At 38.3% G+C, this 19,182-nt stretch overlaps 1 protein-coding gene across 4 annotated transcripts in view; it reads left to right on the top strand.

The window, feature by feature from the left end:
• Positions 1-12,016, top strand: part of PLA2G4F (phospholipase A2 group IVF) — a 29,047-nt gene extending 17,031 nt beyond the window's left edge. For 2 of the 4 annotated variants that reach the window (XM_064658134.1, XM_064658137.1), the window contains 11 exons: positions 474-511; positions 1,454-1,589; positions 2,330-2,466; positions 3,543-3,774; positions 4,327-4,441; positions 5,673-5,810; positions 6,261-6,368; positions 7,284-7,478; positions 7,790-7,956; positions 9,016-9,202; positions 10,496-12,016. In XM_064658134.1, the coding sequence (XP_064514204.1) occupies positions 474-511; positions 1,454-1,589; positions 2,330-2,466; positions 3,543-3,774; positions 4,327-4,441; positions 5,673-5,810; positions 6,261-6,368; positions 7,284-7,478; positions 7,790-7,956; positions 9,016-9,202; positions 10,496-10,725 (1,683 nt within the window). In that variant the 3' untranslated portion in view covers positions 10,726-12,016. Of the gene's footprint in view, positions 1-473; positions 512-1,453; positions 1,590-2,329; positions 2,467-3,542; positions 3,775-4,326; positions 4,442-5,672; positions 5,811-6,260; positions 6,369-7,283; positions 7,479-7,779; positions 7,957-9,015; positions 9,203-10,495 lie in introns of those variants that run through there. The other 2 variants (XM_064658136.1, XM_064658138.1) reach the window with 2 other exon arrangements.
• Positions 12,017-19,182: the final 7,166 nt, after the last annotated feature.

Raw genomic sequence — 19,182 nt, 5'->3', positions numbered from 1 at the left:
ATAACTTTTTCCTCCAATGCCTTTAGGCATGTGGAAAGTTAGGCTACATGTCATTCTCAGGAATACCGTTTTCTTGGATATCTAGAATGAAATAATGGGATTACTCTGTGAAGTTCTTCTAAAAATGTTTTCACAGTGGGGTCTTGCAAAGTAAGTATGAAGTTCATCACTTTCTAGAGCAAAAAAGTCTGTCAGAGTGTGAAAGAAAATTATGAGAGGAGGAGAAAAGCAAGACACTTGCAGAAGAAATAATTTCTTTCACGCTGCTCTCTGAGTATATTTTTACTTTCTGCGGAGACTATTGAAAATGTCTGAAATAGGTGCAAGGGAAAGGTGTTCCAGAGATGTCATTTTATGAGAGAGAGTACTGTTCTGGTTAGTATCTGGTGACTCTGTTGATGTCATAACCTCTGTTTAGTAGTTCCACCTGTATAATTGCTATCAGTTGTAAGATGTGTTCGCTCTTTTCACAGGGACAAAGTCTGGATATGAGTTTGAAAACTGAAGAGAGGTGAGTGGGAACCTCAAAGTCCTTTAAAAATGAGGGAAGGGCCTTTATTCTCATAGTAAAGGAACTGAGTGACTCTTCTCAATGTTCTGGTGAGATCTCTTCTCTCCACTGATCTTTTGGGATAGAATAAAAGAAAATATCTTTGATTATTTTTCTTCTTAAAGCTCTGACTCTTCAATTTCCAAATACTATCTAATGTACTGGTGTCAGTACTGCTGAGAGCTGTACAAATTTTGTGTTCCTAATACTTAATTGTAAAATAGCTGATGATGTAAATATTAAGTAGTTTTGTTAGGTACAGATACTTCCCAAAATATATTCAGTCCTGTACTGACAAATAGGAAAGGACACCTCTGTGTATGAAGAGCCTGAACTATAAAATAGATACAGGGTGCAAGAAAGGAGTAAAAAGGAAAGAATAACTGAAAACCAAGCAGTTGGCTAGTAAGTTGATAAGGTCATTTAATATACAGTCATCTGAAGATTCTGCTCCCCTTTTATGAACTCATAGCAAGTTAATTGAACTGCAATTGCAGTTGCCCCCTTCTGCCTCTTAAGTTCAGAAATTTCTGTTTTAAAATTGCTTTTCCCCTCATTTCACCATTCATATCAATACAGTGATGTCAGTTGCTCCTCATACAATCTTCTTCACCTACTGAGAATATTTTCTTCCTCTGTGAAATTCCTGAAGCTTAATTTGAATGCTGTTTGATGCAAATTTTGAATTTAAGCATTAAGGGAGAAATACAGTATGGAGAAGTTTCATTTTCAATTCCAAAAGCTGTTGTACAAAATAGCTGGTGTATATACTAAAATTTCATCTGATAGTTTGATCCAGTAATTCAGATCAGCACCCAGATTTTGTGTTCACAAAAATTTCTTTTCATGCAAATTACAAATCCTCCAAAATCTGGGTGTGTTTTTGTTTGACTTCTATTTCAGCACTTGGGATCTTGATGTACGTCTGGGTTTCGACCTCTGTAAAGAGGAGAGAGAATTTTTGGACAAAAGGAAGAAAGTAGTTTCTGAGGCACTGAGAAAGAGTCTTCACTTAAAAGAATCCCCTCCAAAAGATGAGGTATTGAGCATGGTGCTGTAGTGAGATTGATAAAATCCTTTATGCTTGGTTGATAATTAAAGGGTGTAAGAATCTTTGCCTATAACAGAAAACATGTTTTGCATTCACTGTGGTGTGAAATAGGTCCCTGGTATGTTTTAGTTTTGAAGTCTCAAATGTTGTTATATTTCTTAAATTTCGAGGGATGTGTGGGGGGGTATTTTGGAATGCAAAACATTGAAATTTCAGAATGTATGCACTTTCTTTTGTTGAACTCTTGTATCTTGGGTTTTAGACTTGGAACTGTGATGGGAAAGTCTGTTTCAGAATGTTTAAATTAAAGCTCAAACCACAGGAATAGCTTCCTAATTGCTTATTTGAGGACACTGTTATTTCTACATAGGGTATGACCTGATGCCTTGCTTGGTGGTGGTTGGCTGCTGTTATAAGAATAGTTGCCTTTTTTGTGCTTATACATATGTTGTATGAAAGTAAATGTGTGATAGTACATAACAGTTTCGGTAAGTGACTGTCCCTAACTGACCCTGCTGTTTTATAGTAAACAATATATTTCAATTACAAAATAGGGAAAGGAGTTCTGCTTGAAATCAAACCTGAAATAACTTGAAAAGTAAATAGAAATATTGATTTTTGTATTTTTTTTTTTTTTTTAATTTGAGTGCGACTTGAATGGGATTAGTTCTATAATTCATTGGCAATCAAAAGTCTGTGGTTGTGACTCCTGAGTTTGCTGTCTCCAGGTTCCAGTCATAGCAGTACTGGGGTCTGGAGGTGGGATGAGAGCACTGACATCGTTCTATGGCAGTCTTGCTGGGCTTCAGCAGCTGGGCCTTTTGGATGCTGCAATATATCTGTGTGGGATTTCTGGCTCTACTTGGTAAGCTGTATGCAGTGTTGGCTCCAGAAACTTAGTGTTGATGCAAAATAAAACCAAAATTGCATTTGTACTATCTGTAGTCAGACAGCAAAGTCTAATATTTTATCAGTTTTCACCTGTAAGACTCCTGAAGAGTTTAAGGGATTCATTATCATGTCCAACCCATGCAGCTGCTGGTTAAATTTATGAATCTGCTGCTTGTGCAAGTCTGACAGTTGAATATTAGAATGTATTACATCAATAAAGCTGCTCAGAGCACTGACTTAAAAAACCCTTCTCCCTTCTCTACTCTTGCCAAGAAGATAACTGACGTGGTGCAAGTCACTGGAAACATGTCCACATGGGCCACTATGTCATCACCTTCCAAAATGGTGTAAGTGGCTGAAGAGAGGCACAGCACTGTTTTGCCTTTTGGTGGACTGGAGCAACGTGCTGAAATGTTAGACATGGCTAGAATGTTTCAGTATCTCAGTTCTTGAAGTCTGTGATGAAGTCATCCCTTTTAAGTACACGTTGTTTTTGTGAAATGATTTCACTGAGGAGTTGTGCAACCTGACAGTGTAACCCTCCCTTGCAGACCTTTGTGTGTTAAATTAACTCCTATGTACCTGGTTCTCTTCCACTGACCTTGTGATCTGGCCGGCCCCTTTTGACTCAGAGACACTTCCAAAGAAATGTAGCCAATGGTCCAAACTAGTTTTTTCTTTAATCAGACCTGTGTTCTGATGAAGGCTATGGCCTCTATTGCTGCATGCAGTAGCACCCTTGCTGTCAGCCAGTCTATCGTAGTTGTTATGGTCTGGAGTTAACTCAGGTTTATGAACTGGTTTATGTGTGCCTGCATATGATGCTTGGAACCTCCTTGGAAGGCAAGTTATCAATTGGGGTGAAGTTGTCCTGGAGGCGTCAGGGTGTCCAGCACATTTTAGAATTCAGAGAGCCTTTATTTATGGACTCTCTACTCTTCATGATGTTTTGTCTTTCAACTAGACTTCTCAAGTGCTGCAGCACTAATTCTAACTAGCTAAAAGTATTCTTTACACGAGGATCTTTGTTACTGATGACATTAATATAAGCATTTTCAGGTGTTTATCGACACTGTATCAAGACCCCAACTGGTCACAGAAAGACCTTCAAGATGCAATCAGAAGAGCTCAGGATGCTGTGTCCAGCAGCAAAGGAGGGGCATTTTCCCCAGAACGACTGAAATACTATTTCCAGGAGCTGAATGCAATGGAGAATAGTGGACGGAAAGTTTCCTTTACAGATTTGTGGGGCCTTATTGTGGAATTTTTCCTACAGCAGAAGGTAAAAGAGTTTATGTTTGGATGTGTACTGCTTTTTGTCTTCTGGGTGGGAGCTCTACATACCTACGTGTTTTATTTCAAGAAACCAATTACTCTCCACCTTTGTGAGCTGTTCTGGCATAGACAGTGTTGTGCAATAAACGTAGTATCTTCTTTATTCAAGAATTTTCAAGTCATACAGATCAGTGCTATAGAAAAAAAAGCTGTGTTTTCTTGGAATGACTGTTATTAAATTAATAGCTTTTGTATTGGGCAGGTTAAATCAGAGAGAATGATACTAGTTTTGCAGAATGGCATTACTGTGCAGTATTTTCTATGTAACTGAGACTGGAAATCAGAGGGATATTGAGTTCATTAATAACACTAGGCATTCTAAGTATGCAACTGCAGAAATATTTTGGCCAAATCTAACCATGTGTCTCGACAGTGGGACGAAAAGGGACTTTGAATTAGTAGTATTGTTAATCAGAAGTACTAAGCAACAGCTTCCAGTTATCAAAGTATGGGTACAGAGCTTGCCTAAGTGTGCTTCTCCTTCCCTTCTTGTGACCAGGAAGACCCATCAAAGCTGTCTGATCAGCAAGAAGCAGTGAAATGGGCCCAGAACCCTTACCCTATCTATGCAGCTGTCAATGTGAGACCCAATATGAGCAGTGGTGACTTTGCAGGTATATAGAAATTTATTTTTGTTTGCTAAAATCAATAAATTCCTTTCACCTATCCAGTTCCTTGGGTAGTGAGCAGCTGACAACAGGAAATGTGGCTCAAGCAGCAGTTGGTAGTGCAAGAGGCAACGGGATACTGATTGGCAGAGTGTTATCATCCTGATAGCAAATGTCTTCATCATGGCTAAAATAGAGAAATGAGATTCAACATTGTTGGCCACTCCACATGTTTTGCTAGAAACTGCCTGAAATTTTCAGGAGCTGTGAAGATTCCTATAATACACGTCTGTGTCTGAATCAGAGAATTAGAGTCCTTAGTAATTAAGTGGCCACTTTCTTTTAAAGTCTCAGATAAATAAATAATTTTTGTAGGATTCATGTAAAATGATGGATTGGCCACCTTGTAGTTTGCATCATCAAAATTATGGATTTTAGAAGCTTGAGTTCTTACAGTAAAAAAATGGAAGGACAGTCCTTCACTGAAACTTTAAACATGATGCAACAAGTGGGGATAGATACAGGAGACACAATCACAAATGTTTATGTCCATCTGTGTACCTCTAGGGGACTTTTGTTTATTTTATTCTGGAGGAGTTTGAATTAATTTGATGTCATACAAATTTGTGAATGAATTTAATTTGATCAAACCTGCCAGAGTTCGAGAAGCATTTGGGTAATGCTTTCAGACACATGCTGTGTTTTTTTGTATTGTTCTGTGCAGGGCCAGGAGTTGGACTTGATGATCTTTCTGGTTACCTTTCAGCTATTTGTAGAAATCTTTCAGGCAGGAGGGGACTTTTTGATAGGCAGACAATGAAGACTGACACTGTGGGCCAATAGAGTTTTCAAGTTAGTACTGTAGTAGTTTCTGAGAGATGGTATGTAGTGTGAAGAAAAGCTGAGAAAAATGAAGTAGCTTCTGTTTGGGATGGAAAAGGGAGCCATCAAAATGGTTTAAAGTAAAAGTAAAATAGGCAGCTTGTTTCTCTAGTGGCAAACTCAGGATGGAGCAAGATGGGATAAAAGCCTGTACAAGAGTTTTTGTTAATAATAGATGATTTTTTTAATTAATAATAGATAGAGGCTTACTGAGAAGAGAGGCAGGGAAATCCATAGTGATCATGAAAACTGGAGGGAAACTCCCTTCTGTCTCCCTTGTGTGAACAATACCAGATAAATATTTTTGCTTATGTTTCTTCTGAGATGAGTAAATATCCTGCTGACTTGTTCTTAGAATGGTGTGAGTTCACTCCCTATGAAGTTGGATTTCGCAAATATGGAGCTTTTGTCAGAACAGAGGACTTTGACAGTGAGTTCTTCATGGGACGACTTATCCAGAAACATCCAGAGCCCAGGATTTGTTTTCTACAAGGTATGATCTTATGATAATGATTAAAATGAGGAGATGGAAAGGAACCATGCTGCTTTCAGGACTCATGGGCTTAAGTCCATGCCTTTTTGTCTCTTGCTAAAGAACTTAAAGTAAAAAATGTCAAGTCTTTCTCCAGAGTTTTAGGTATTGGTTCATAATATTACAGCCTGATGTCCTGAGTCTGCAAGATGACTCTATTATGAGCTGCCTGTCAAAAATGTCTGCTGTAGGTCTTCCCCTACTTTCTTTTTGGTGTTTTTCTCCAGGAAAAATTTCCGCGTTATATTTTTAAATCAGAATTTGTTACATGATTAACTCAAACATCACCTGTTAGAATAGTAGGGATCAAGTGACAGCCTTCTCCCATGACAAATGGCAACAGAATTATAGACCTTTTGGTTACACTGTGTAAAGCCTTTTGAGTACTAAATTCTTCCACGTCTCCTGCAGGAATGTGGGGCAGTGCTTTTGCGGCAAGCTTGGATGACATCTGCCTGAAGGTGATTGGTATAGGACTGAGCTTTCTAGATTCTTTCAAAGATGTTATAAAAGTTGTAGGTAAGAGCATACATGAAAACAGCTGGATTTTTCAAAAGATTGCTGGTTTTGGAATAATCGCAATAATATGACTCAAAAATGTGCTGTGTGTAGTTTTCAAGAGTTAGCATTAAGGATGGATTTAGACAGATCTCTCTTTTACGGTGTGTTATTCCCTTTGTTCACACATAAAGTGAAGAGAGGAATTACATTTTCTTTAATACACTTTCCTTTCCTTCTTTTTAAAAAAATTTGTGTCTGACTTTGACTATAAATTTGGACGAGTTCTGGGAACTGTCTTAAACATATATTGCAGTGCAGGAGTTGTAATTGTGAGAAGAGGAAGAATAGAAGCTGGACTGCTAAGCAGGAGGTGGAAAAAAGGCTTTCAGTTTCTCCCTTGTCCTGCTTTTTGTAATTTTTGATAAGCTGTTTGTATATTTATGCACTGATCTCCATTTGTACATTGCCCCCCTAGCAGTGAAAAGGAAGTGTTTTAAAGGCTGAAAGTTATTCCTGTGCATAGTTATAGCCTTATAGTAACTAGTGGAAGAAGAGATTTTTTCTTCTCTGCCTTTGCAGCCCTAGTTGGCCCCCCCACCCCACCCTTTTTGTTGTTGTGTAACTGTAAATGCTACTGTGTGTGCTTGACTGATGTTGTCTTATGTGACAGAAATTGTTGTCACTTGGTAACAAGGGTTTCTTCGTGTTTGTTTGAAATTAATATGGGCAATGATTTATATCCATTAAACAGGGCATGTAAATCATCCAACTATGGCATATGCAGGTCATTTACATTTCATTACAGTACTCTTATTGGAGGAGAAATTCAGCCCTAGGACAGCTGGTTAAATATTCTAGAAACAGGTCTGATTGAAATATTGGAGCTGGACAAGCATTTTGTTTGTGTTCTGCGTCCGTCTGTGACTTCTGCAGATGACTGCCGAAGATTCCATTTCCGAGACCCAGCACGACTGAAGACTCGCTTGGTTATACCTGGGGGCCCCTTGCTACAAATTTTTCAGGATTTCTTCAAGTCCCGGGTCACATGTGGAGAAACCTTCAACTTCATGAAGGGATTGTATCTTCATAAAGATTATGTTAACATCAAGAAATTTGTGACTTGGAGAGGTAAATGAGTCTGTTTGTGTCTGGGATATTAAATAATATGTTAATACTTTGTCAATGTCACAGAACATAAGTGAGCTTGACTTTGTTCTGCTGAAGTCAGGAAGTATACCCCTTCTTACCCCATAGCAAAAAATTTGATCCACTGTGTTTGTTCTGTCATATAAGACTTCACAGGTCAATCTCAGATAAAGGTGCATGTTGGAATGTCTTTTTTCTTCTTATAACACTAACATAAGCTTTGTTTGTTGCTTTTACTGAGAGGTGTGTAATGAACCAATATAGTTACTTGCGTTACTTGGAGTATCTTACAGGTACTCATCTGGATGCATTTCCCAACCAGCTGACCCCCATGGAAGAGAGCTTATATTTAGTGGATGGTGGCTTTTCTATCAACTCTCCCTTTCCTTTGGTACTTCAGCCAGAGAGGGATGTGGATGTTATCTTGTCATTCAATTTTTCCTGGGAAGCTCCATTTGAGGTGAGAGATGTAGCAGAACATCATTACATGAACATAAAAGCACAGAATCATATTCAAAATGACAGCAGATCAGTTGATCTTGAATACACACTCTAACAAATAAATTAAAATAAATCCTTATGTCTTTCATGGAATCATAGAATAACCTGGGTTAGAAGGGACCTTAAAGATCATCTAGCTCCAACCCCTTTGCCATGGGCAGGGACATCTTCCACTGGACCAGGCTGCTTAAAGCCCCATCCAACCTGGTCTTGAACACCTTCAGGGATGATGAGTCCACAACCTTTCTGGGCACCCTGTTCCAGTACCTCACCACCCTCTGAGTAAAGAATTTCTTCCTAATATCTAAACCTACACCCTTTCAGTTTAAAGCCATTCCCCCTTGTCCTATCATTACATGCCTTTATGAAAAGTCCCTCTCCAGCCTTCTTGTAAGCCCCCTTTTGTACTGGAAGGTGCTATAAGGTCTTCTCAGAGCCTTCTCTTCTCCAGGCTGAACAGTCCCAACTCTCTCAGCCTGTCTTCATAGGAAAAGACATTTCAAGCATTATTTTTCTCTACTTTTTCCTATGAAGGTCATGAAGAGATAGAAAGTTGACAACTATAGTAAGATTCAAAAATTTTCAGAAGCCTAAGTAGATTGTTACATAAAATAAGAGCGTTTGTTTGGCTCATAAGATCCTTGTTACTTTGATATACACTTCTAAAGGAAAAGTGGTTATTGGTGATTTTCTTCATGCAAACAAGTTATTTATGTATATAAAAGTGTTCATTTTTAAGTGCAGAAAAGTCTAGGTGAATAGATTTAGATACATAAAAAATTTCAGCTGCAACCTGTTGATGTTTGCTAGCAGTTCTCAATTCTGCTCTTCATTCTTCTATATCACCAGCCAGAGAAATTGTTTCTGCTGATTTGAAGCTGAGGTTCTGTCACATTTTCCCCCCCTCCCCTTTTTTTTTTTTAATCGAAGTCTCTTTCCCTTTGAAAATTGTAGTTAGATGATCTTAGAGGTGTAGCTGGTATTCTGTTGCAATTATTTTTTTATTCTTTGACAACAGGTTTTAGAGCTGACTCAGAAATATTGTGAGGAGCGTGACATTCCTTTTCCAAAAATCAAATTTAGTGAGGAAGATGAAAAGAAGCCAAAGGAGTGTTACATGTTTGTGGATGATAATAATCCAAAGGCTCCAATTGTAGTCCATTTCCCATTAGTGAATGACACTTTCCAGAAATACAAGGCTCCAGGTAAAGGAACTATATCTTAAAGAGCTCTTGTAACAATCCTTTGGGTGTGTTGATGGGGAAAATTCAGTGCACTCAGTGTTCCTCTTTTCATTCATCTTAGTATTACCCTGTAATTATTAAATTGTTATTTACCTTTAAGGCGGAATGCATTTCCACTAGTTTTTTGGAAGGGAGAGTGGGAGAAGAGGCTGACAAAAAAATAAAATCTAAGGGCCAAAAGAATCAAAATTAGGCTAAATTTTTGCTTCTTTCTGAACCTTTCTGCCCTGATACTTGATTCTGTTACTTCTAGTTACTCTGAATATATAGGAAAGAACTAATAATCAGATTAGATAAGGAGTTCATTTGTTTACTGAATAAGAATAAACCACTAAGCAGCAAGGTATTGGGGACCAGTCTGTATGTCAGATCATGTAACTTGTGTTAAGTGGCCTGTGCCCCTGTAGTGTGAGATCAAGTGATAAATGATTCTTTCTTCATTTAATGTGATTCATATAGGCTGTAAAGTCTATCAGGCAAGAGTGCTGGGAAACATGGAGCTATTTACCTTTAAAAGGAGACAGGCAAAAATCAATGTCCTTTTTCTCCTATGAGGGAGAAAACATCATCCTGAAGAAAACTGTTGGAATACATAGAAAAGAACATGCAGGACTGGTGCAGGCAAGGGGGATGTAAGGCACACTCTTAATGCTGTCTATATTAATACTGTAATGATTGCCAGGCCCTGGCTGCATTTCCTCATCAAGATGAAGAGTTTCAAAGTGTTAGGCTTGAATGTGACTTGAGACTTTCATTTCTCTAACAGCAACAAGCAAAGTGTTATTAGCAAACTACTTTAATGTTCACCTTTCAAAATGGTATTTAAATTTAAGTGACAGGTGCTAAAAAAACGAGTTACCATATTTTGAAGAGTTTATACTAATGTCCTAAAGGCAGTTGAACTCGTGATGTGTCTTTTATTTTAGTGCAGAACAGTACTTCCAGGAAGAATTGAGCTTTATATTTCCTATTTTAAGCATGATTGTAGATGAACTAAACAATTTTTCACAATGGACATGTATTTTAGTACTGTATTTTGGAGCCTAGTGGAAAGAGGCTCCAAATAATAGCACTTTGCCTTCAGCTTCCAGATATTTTGGAAGGAACTGAAGTCTCTGCAGAGGAGCTTTGGGGAAAAAGTTAAGGTTCAATAGAATTATCTGTGATATACTCCTAACAGAATTGAACTAAAAGGAGTCTACCATGGCTGGGGGGTTTTTTGTGATTTTTTTTTTTTTTTCTTTCTTGTTGCAGGAGTTGAACGTGAGTCAGAAGAAGAGAAATCCTTTGGTGACTTCATCATTGAGTCAAAGGATTCTCCTTACCGTACACTAAATTTCACCTTTGAGCCATATGATTTCAGCAGGTTAGTGGAAGTGAATCGCTACAATGTTCTGAACAGCAAGGACACTCTCTTCAAAACCCTAAACTTGGCTCTGCAAAGGAGGAAGTTGAAGAAGGTCATCAATAAGTCCAATACATGATCAGCTTCCAGAGCTGAGGATACAGAGAGGCTACAGTGTACAAAAGCCATGAGGTTCAAGACAGAATATTGAAAATGAATAGCTGGGAATTATCTTCTTGGCAAGGGAGTAGTACATGTGACACTGAAAATTCATTCCAGAGGATGTGCTCTGATGAAAACTCAAGGGATGTACCGTACAACATGGATGTTGCTTCCTTGTGTGGGGAAGAGTAAGGAATCATCTAGCCCAGTATCTCAATTTACAGTGGCTGATGCCAGATGATTAGGGAGGTCTATTCAAACAGTTCCAGCATCTGGAGAATAATCTTGCAAACTCCACTAAGCGATGCACCTCTTTTTGTCAAAGGTGTGTTAGTGTTTGGGGAAACACTGATTTCTTCTCTACTTTTATCTCTCCTGCTTTTTGAATCTCCCTTCATGAACTTTTACAATTTACATCATCTTGCAAGTAATTCCACAGATACACACACACTGAGAGAGATGTGTCCTTTTGCTTTCAACTTGTTACTGGATGATGCCTGCATACTTTCAAGACTGAGCAGTGATTACTTGCTTTCTATTTTTGCCATTCACGATTTCAAAGATCTTTGTGATATTTCCTTCCTACCCTTCTCAGGGATTTTAATGACTTTTAGTCTACCAGAACTTCAATATTGAGTACCTTATTTTCATAAACAATTTGTTTTTGAGGAAATAAATATTCACTTTTTTATGTTTAACAATTAAAAACACATTGTGGGATTGTGTTGCTTCTTCCTACAGTTTGATCATCATGAGATGATGAAAGTGTAATGAAAGTACCATGAGTCTCGTCTTTCTCTTTGTGTATAAGAGGAAGGAAGGCTCCTTTGAAGGGTTTGAATTAGATATTTTCTGCCTTGCACTTCAGTGTGCAGTTCAACCAGACCTTTGTTGGAGGAATTTGCGTGTCTATATATTTCAGAAACATCAATAGTCAAAGTAGGCACACCTTACAAATGTGAATGAGTAAAACAATGTGCTGCAGTGCTGTGGGATGGAATTCACCTCACTTTGCATAAAGCTCAGAGAAAAGGACTGAATTATGCAGTTGGAAAATATATGGTACAAAAATATGTAATACAAAACAATGATAAACAAGCATTGTTTACTTTTGTGGCTTTTACACTGAGTTGAATGTACTGATTCTGTATTTGAAAACTGGAGACAGGAAAATTGTCTTATGAAAGAATGTAAAGGCTTATAGATAAGGATGATTCTTGATAAATTTTTTAATGTGTTTCTCTTTGAATAAATATTAGTTTTTCTCACATGCTTTTCACAGTCTTTCTTATAAACACTTGTCTTGATATATTTTTCCTCATTTCAATAAAAAGTAAGCAAGGAAGTCAATGTAATACTATATTGTATAGTTTCTTTTATTGCATCAGGATACTTGACAGTGGGATAACAAGTTACTTAGTCCATGTCAGGCTGGTGTTGCACAGCAGTAGAAAGTAATCTTTTCATTGTGAGACTTCTCTCTGAGGAAGCATGGCTCAAAATTTATTTTTTAGATCTATTTCAAATTGTACCTTCATCTGGGTGATCAGACTTTCTTGATATCTGGAAGGATGTATCCTGCGTGTTCTTAGCACTTATTTACTTAAGCTGGAATAAGAGAAACAGCAACTTAATGTTATAGTTTTCCTTTATAATTGGTGCTGCATGACTACCCACTCTGTAGGAGTTCTAACTTATTTTACTTTGCTGAGTTGAACTGCATAGTTTGATTTATTTCTATGTTTTTGTTTTCAAGGTTCTTTCCTAATTGGAGATGATTGGATACTGTGGAGATATAGTATTTAGGTACTACCTAATAGACGGGAAGGTGAAATGTTTTTCTCCAAAATTTCTACTGAAAATGTACATGTACAATGGAGTTACGTAAGGCACAGCTTCTCTGTAAGGTTTTCCACAGTGGCAGAGCTTCCTTATTGGAACCAGATATGGGGTCCTAATAGTTAATTTTAATTTCCTAAACTTATGTTTAAGTAGCCACCTCATTTGAAACTCCATGTTGTGGCAGGGGAGTTATCTCCAAGTCTGTGCATTTACTGTATGGCATATGTTCTTCAGTCTTGTTAAGGTGCATCTTGTCTTGTAGGAGGAATGTGTCTTTTCTCATTGCATTTTAATTCAAGCCTAGTTATTAAGGAGAGATCAGCCTGGTATCCCAAGTCAAAGGAACATTCAGAAGAAATGGGAAGCAGGTAAGTTTGGAGTTGGTTTGTTTGCTGTTTGGTTTTTTGGGGAGGTTTCTTTTTTGGTGTTTTTATCCTGGGTACCAGGGTTAGAGCTCTCTCACAAAGGACTGCCAATCAGGAAAGGAACCCTGATAATGGGAGGAATGAGTCAGCTTTTTTTATCTGAGGAAGCGTTCACATGGGTGCTTAAGTCTTGCTCTTGCCATACTTTTACAGGAGTAGGTATGCATGCAGGCTGCATGTTAGCCTGGAAACAAGATGTATACAAAAATAGCCTGCAATCTAACCTATCTTTCTCATATCCTAACTTTATTTCAAGTGTGGTGTCCTGCAGGACATGAACTGCTTTGGAACACTATGAAGTTTTACTTGGCAAATTTTTTTCTTTTACCAGGATGTACAAAATGAAGTGGTGCCCTTGAGGTAGTCTTTACTATGTTGTGGTTGTGGCTTTTGGTTTTAGACAGAAAACATTTATCATGAGGATCTGGGAAATGTTTTGTGGCTCTGTTTTGTGGTAGTTTAGGGAAAGGGAAGTTCATATCACTTTTCTTGATTATTCTGTCACCGTCTGATTAATTACCTGGTGAATTTAATACAACCCTTTCAGTCTTTTTTATATATCATGCAAGGTCCATTGAAACACTTTTTGGGAATTTCATCTTTCATAAAAAACTTATCATAGATGAATTTCTATATTCCACAATTAAATGAGGTAATATGTACACAGGCACATACTTTGGAAGATTGTTGGATAATGGAGGAAGAAAACCCCACAACAAATATTTTGTTGATTGGTGTTCTTGGTGTTGAGGAATACATTCAGTGCCAGTAGCTCAATGTGCAGCAGCAGTAGAGCTGTAGGTTGTGCTCTGGGGGCAGGAAGCCCTAGACAAGAGGCTGTGACCTGGCACCAACCCTTTGCACAAAAAAAGGCACAGGGACCTGTGGCCCAGCCAGGTGACTGAACACTCAGAGACAGCAGGAACCAAGGGCTCAGCAGGAAGAACTGAAACTTTCATGCACTTAGATTGTGAGGGTATAAAAAAGCCCAGGGGGTCCTTTGTTTGGAGTCCCTCCTCAGAGGCACCAGCTCTGATTGTTTCTATGTTACTGCACCGTGAATAAATTGCTTTATGGAATGACACATCTGAGACTCTGCTAAGGGAAACCTGGTTTTGATCTGGTAAGGAAATCTCTTCTGATTGCATTGAGTGTGGGTTTTGCAGGGAGTCAAACAGGGCAGCCGTTGGCTCACTGGAGCTGCTCATTGTGAAGGGGCTTCAATCCCAGCAGTTAAAATCTCTGGTGGTGTAAGTCAACATTATTAAGAAGTGTTCCACTGTCACACATCTCTTTGTGATCAGAGCTCAACAACTGGTAGGAAGAGAAATGCTAATACCTCCCTAGGCTCTATATAAGCAACGGGAACCTGTACTGTTTTCTGCTTAAAATAAAAGCTACTGCAGGAGCTGAAGTACAGTCTGTGGTTTAGCACTGGCACACATACCTGTGTGCTTTTTCATACTCACCACATTTTCCAAATGCAAAGGGAGTAGTGTCCTCTTAAATGACACTGCTATGACTTTCCATCTACTCCTCAAGAAGACATCACCTGCTGTATTTATAATCTTAAAATATCATAAGACAAGACCTTGAGCTACAGGAAGAGTAACTTCATGAGCCTGTTGCAAGAGTAGATTGTTGTATTTCGCATGCCATAGAATGGTATTTGTTACTGCGTTACTTCCTGGAATGACAGAAGGATCTTTCAATTTCAGGGCAATTGAATTAGGGTTAGCAATACAGCACAGACATGGGAAACATTCTGTTGCAAATTTTAAGCTCTGTACATTATTAACTGCAAAAATTGTTGTAGTTCTGTGGGTGTGTAATCATGCCTATGATTTTGACTATTGCATTGTTTTACCCATGGTTGCAGTTAAGCTCAAGCGTGTGTGGGGTGTTTGGTTTTTCGGTTGTGGTTCAATTTTGTTTGTTTTATTTGGTTTTCAAATTTTTTTCTTTCTGAACTGTTTGTTGGGTTGCTGACCATCACAATTAAGTCAGCTCAGGTGTGCTAAGAGTTGTATGATGTCCTACAAACCAGAAATTGTGTTAAGAATTCCACAGAGAGTATGATTCATGCCTCATGTGATTTCAGTCAAGGATGTTGATGTAAATATCAGGCTGAATTTACCTTAGGGGTAAACACGTAGAGCTGCAAAGCTTGATTAACTAGGTATGATAATTCAGAGGACACTAAAAGCTGATCAGAAAATTATGGACAAAAGTTAAAACTATTTTCTCTTAGAAAAACAAAAGTCCTGCAATAGCATGGGTAATTAAATTTTACATACAAACTTCAACTTTAAAACAAACAATCAAAGCATTACATAACCCCAGTGGGGGAACGCTATAAAAGACTAATTATGGTTACTGTCCCTGCCCAATTTGACCATCACAAGCATTTCCTTCTACTTTGTGACAAGTAGAAATTAAAGTAGGTTTCTGCAGTACTGCTGTGCGGTTAACCAGTCTCTGTACCTTTGAAATCCATCTCCAGTGCTAAGGGTTCTTACTGGAAAGGGGCTACATGCATCTAAATCTAAACTGTAAGGCAACCCCTGTACAACTGTAGCATTGTTATGGCCTAGTCAGGATTAGTAGACTCATTGCAGGCATATCCATTATTATAATGTAGAGTATGGGGATATTTTTCCTTTAACATTCCACCTCAGAGCCAATCACTAATGTAGTAGAGCAATGGAGCTTCCTTGCTGTTAAGATTATTTCCCAACTCATTTTTTATTTTTTGTGTGTGTGGTTTTTGTTTACTTGGTTAGTTTTTCCTGTTAGAAAATCAGAGAAGTTGAAAAGCAGAGCTGCAAATGAGAAGCTTGGCAGAGAAGTAGCTTCAGAGTGGATGGGACTGTGTTTTTCAGTGCTTTGTCAATGCTTTCCTTGCAGAAGTTAACCTGTGTTTTGTAACGAGGTGTGCTAGAAAATGTCATATGGACAGCTGCAGTCATTACTCCATTGTGAAACATGGCAAGTTTAAGCAGGTTTTATCTGCGGATTTCACCTTGGACTTTACTGTGGAACCATTACTGCATAATGGTGTATATGATGCTTTAAGGAAAATGTTGCACAATAGATTCAATTATAATGTGTCAACAGTATTTAAGCAGTGTGTCAGGAAGAAATGAAGGTTAAAAAAATCGGAAAAAGATGTATTCTGTTTCAACCCAAGTCATTCTAGGATTCTGTGATACTTGGAGGTACATGTGGAGGTCCCTGTCCTGTAGAATTCATACTACACATCAGGAAATGGAAGTCAGCTCTGTTTGTTGTCTACATTCTATCTGAATCTTTTGGGGTATTTATTTTTTGGTCACTGTTCTGAAATGCTGGTGAATCCACTGATTCTCAATTTTTTTCCAGATCATTGATTATGAAATTACCTCATGATTTATTTAAGTAATTCAGTAGGATTTCTGAGGCCCATGTAAATCCCTGTTGTTTCTGTGTGCTCTTTCTCTTCCTACAGTCAGCCTTTAGGTGGCACTCTATCAATGGAGAGTACCACACCTGGGTACCTGCACCCGAGCTTCACCCTTGACACAATACTGCAGATGCTGCTTTCTGTTTAGAGGTCCAACACTTCTGCTCGTCCAGAGCATCTAATCCAGATGCTCCTCCTATGACAAACACAGTTATTAGTCTCCTTCAATTCTGTGAAGCTGAAACATTGGGGGATCAAAGACGTAGAGGTTTGCATTCTCACAAGAATTATTAAAAAGTAAAATAAAATTAATGAGATGTTACACTGTGACTTTATTAAGTAAATTCTGGTTGATCTGTGACTGAAGTGTGATAATCCTTTAACAAATGAAGAAAATATGTGCTTTTGAAATTGGATGAGTTCATTAGTCTAATGTGTCACTCTTTAAATGAAATAGAAAAGGTAAAATGTCATTATCTGTTATGATCCCATAGGAACTTATGAATATACCGAACATTTATTATTGTTCAGCGGAATCATGGGAAAAACTGTGGTATTTTGGAAATTCTCCATGGCTTTTGCTTTTTTTTACAAGGGAGAATTGTTAGTCTACTGGAGTTTATCTGAATATCTGAATTTTTTTCTTTAAGCCCTCCTTTTATGGCATATATTCCAGTGGTAAAATTTAAATGGGTCTAATAAATTGAAGCCTCTTTTTTACTCCAAGGAATTATTCTCAGATGGGGTGAAGAGACGGTGATGAACACAGACATTCATGGCCTCTTGTATCTGGAGGGTTGAAATCTCTTAATTGTCTTGCACAAAGAAGATAGGTACAGACCAACCCTTTGAATACTCGGCTAATGAGTGTCTGCTTTCCTGATCAATTGATACCAGCAGAAAACAACTCTGCCTTAGAGATGCTATGTATTTCATCAACAGCCATCACCCACTGCTTCTGAAGGAGATAAGCATGAGAATCTCCTTGCCCTTCTGATGACTTCTGGAGCACAACTTGTGAGGTTGTTGTTTTTAAAATATCTTCCCACTAAGTATCCATTTTATAAAGCATTGCCTGTAACAGTCACAGGCAGAGGTTCTGTCAAGACTGATGCCAGTTATGCAACCAATTTGAAGTCTGAAACTTTTCTAGTAGGAATGTTTTCTTCTCCCTTTTGTAGGAGCAAAGCACAGTTGTGCAGGTGTGGGCATAAGGAGTGGTACCTCTCACTGGCAGCTGCTCTTTGTCTAAGGAGATGAATATGATGCATTGTAAGGATAATTTTGACAAACTGCTTCTTATAAGTACAATATCCAGAATAACAGATCAGATACTGTAGGCTTTTTGCGTGGCCTTTGAATGAAAGAAATGTACCAATAACCGAAATCAGTACTGTAAGACTTGAATCTTCCTGAGTGATGTATTTTCTTCATTCTGACCTAAAGCAGAAGGGTGTGGGGAATGTGATATATCATTTCACTGCAGATGTGAATAAAAACCTTCTCCATTCTAAAACTGTATTTTTCTCTATTTTTCATTGGATATCTAAGGTAGGTTTTAGCAAGCCAAAACATTATTGATGTTTATTATTTCACAGCAGTTTTCTTTTCATTAGATATCTTTCATAGATCTTATCTGCATTCTCTAACTGTTATCACCTGGAAAATTCTTCAGTGTTGGGAACCATCTGTTCTCAAGTCAAGTGGATAACCTGACTCTTCAGATGTGTCAAAGTGTTCTCTGGTCTTGAGGTCTGTCTTTGCTTGAGGGTGCAGCATTCCTAGGTAGTTGTTGCTCTGAGACTGGCTGGGCATCACTCTGCTTGTGGGAGTTTTGTTGTGGGTGAGAGTGGGGCTTTAGAGAAAGTTTATTGGAGAAGCCAAGCAAGCTTCTAGTTGTAGGTAAATATCTAAAGTGTCAGAGTGGTGTAGGATGATAATCATAGTCACTGGAGAGAGCTGGGCACTTCCAAAGACCAGTTCACTCCTTATGTGCTACCAGAGAATGTTTTGGCCTGTTTCTTTTCATTAACTAGGGATGATGACCCAGATGCAATTACAAACTCATACTCAATACTTACCTCTGTCTTCCCATATGTTTGTAGGAAAAGCCCACAGCTGTAATTAAAAAAAGTAGTAACAGTGAGTGCTGATAAAGAACAAGCACTGAAGACCTCTTGAGGTCTTTTCTTCTTTTGCTTTAGAAGCATGAGAAATTCCATTGCCTGGAGGCTGTTAACCCGTGCCCACAGTCATGTGCTTGACTGGTGGTGTAGATCTAACTTTAGAGCCTCCAATGTGGGACCACCCTGTCTCCTATGAGTCAGTGATAAAGAGGTGGTATCTTCTGATCTGAGCTGAAGATGAAGGTGGATTCTGGGTGCTGTGACTGGACATTCCCTCAGCAGTGACTGGGGTCACCCCAGTAGTGCTGTTTGAGAGGAAAGTGCTCTTGAGTAATTCAGTCCTTGGAAGCTGTCTCCTCAGCAGTAACACAAAGCAGCTTGTGCATTTGCTGTCATTGTCACTTGTGTCAACTCACCTCAGATTGCATTGACATACTTATGAAATAACCTGAGAAAATTGATGCAACTGCTTTGTAAATAAGGCCTAAATTTGCAATGGGAATCTGAATATTTTTTTTCTGGCCATACTGAATCGTATATTAGAACAGAACTTTAACAGGGTTTGAGTACAGTTGTGCAGCTTATGTGCAGCAGACAAT

This window comes from Pseudopipra pipra, chromosome 6 (genome assembly GCF_036250125.1).
Source record: "Pseudopipra pipra isolate bDixPip1 chromosome 6, bDixPip1.hap1, whole genome shotgun sequence".
NCBI classification, from domain to species: domain Eukaryota; kingdom Metazoa; phylum Chordata; class Aves; order Passeriformes; family Pipridae; genus Pseudopipra; species Pseudopipra pipra.
This window is presented reverse-complemented; position numbering and strand designations above follow the sequence as displayed.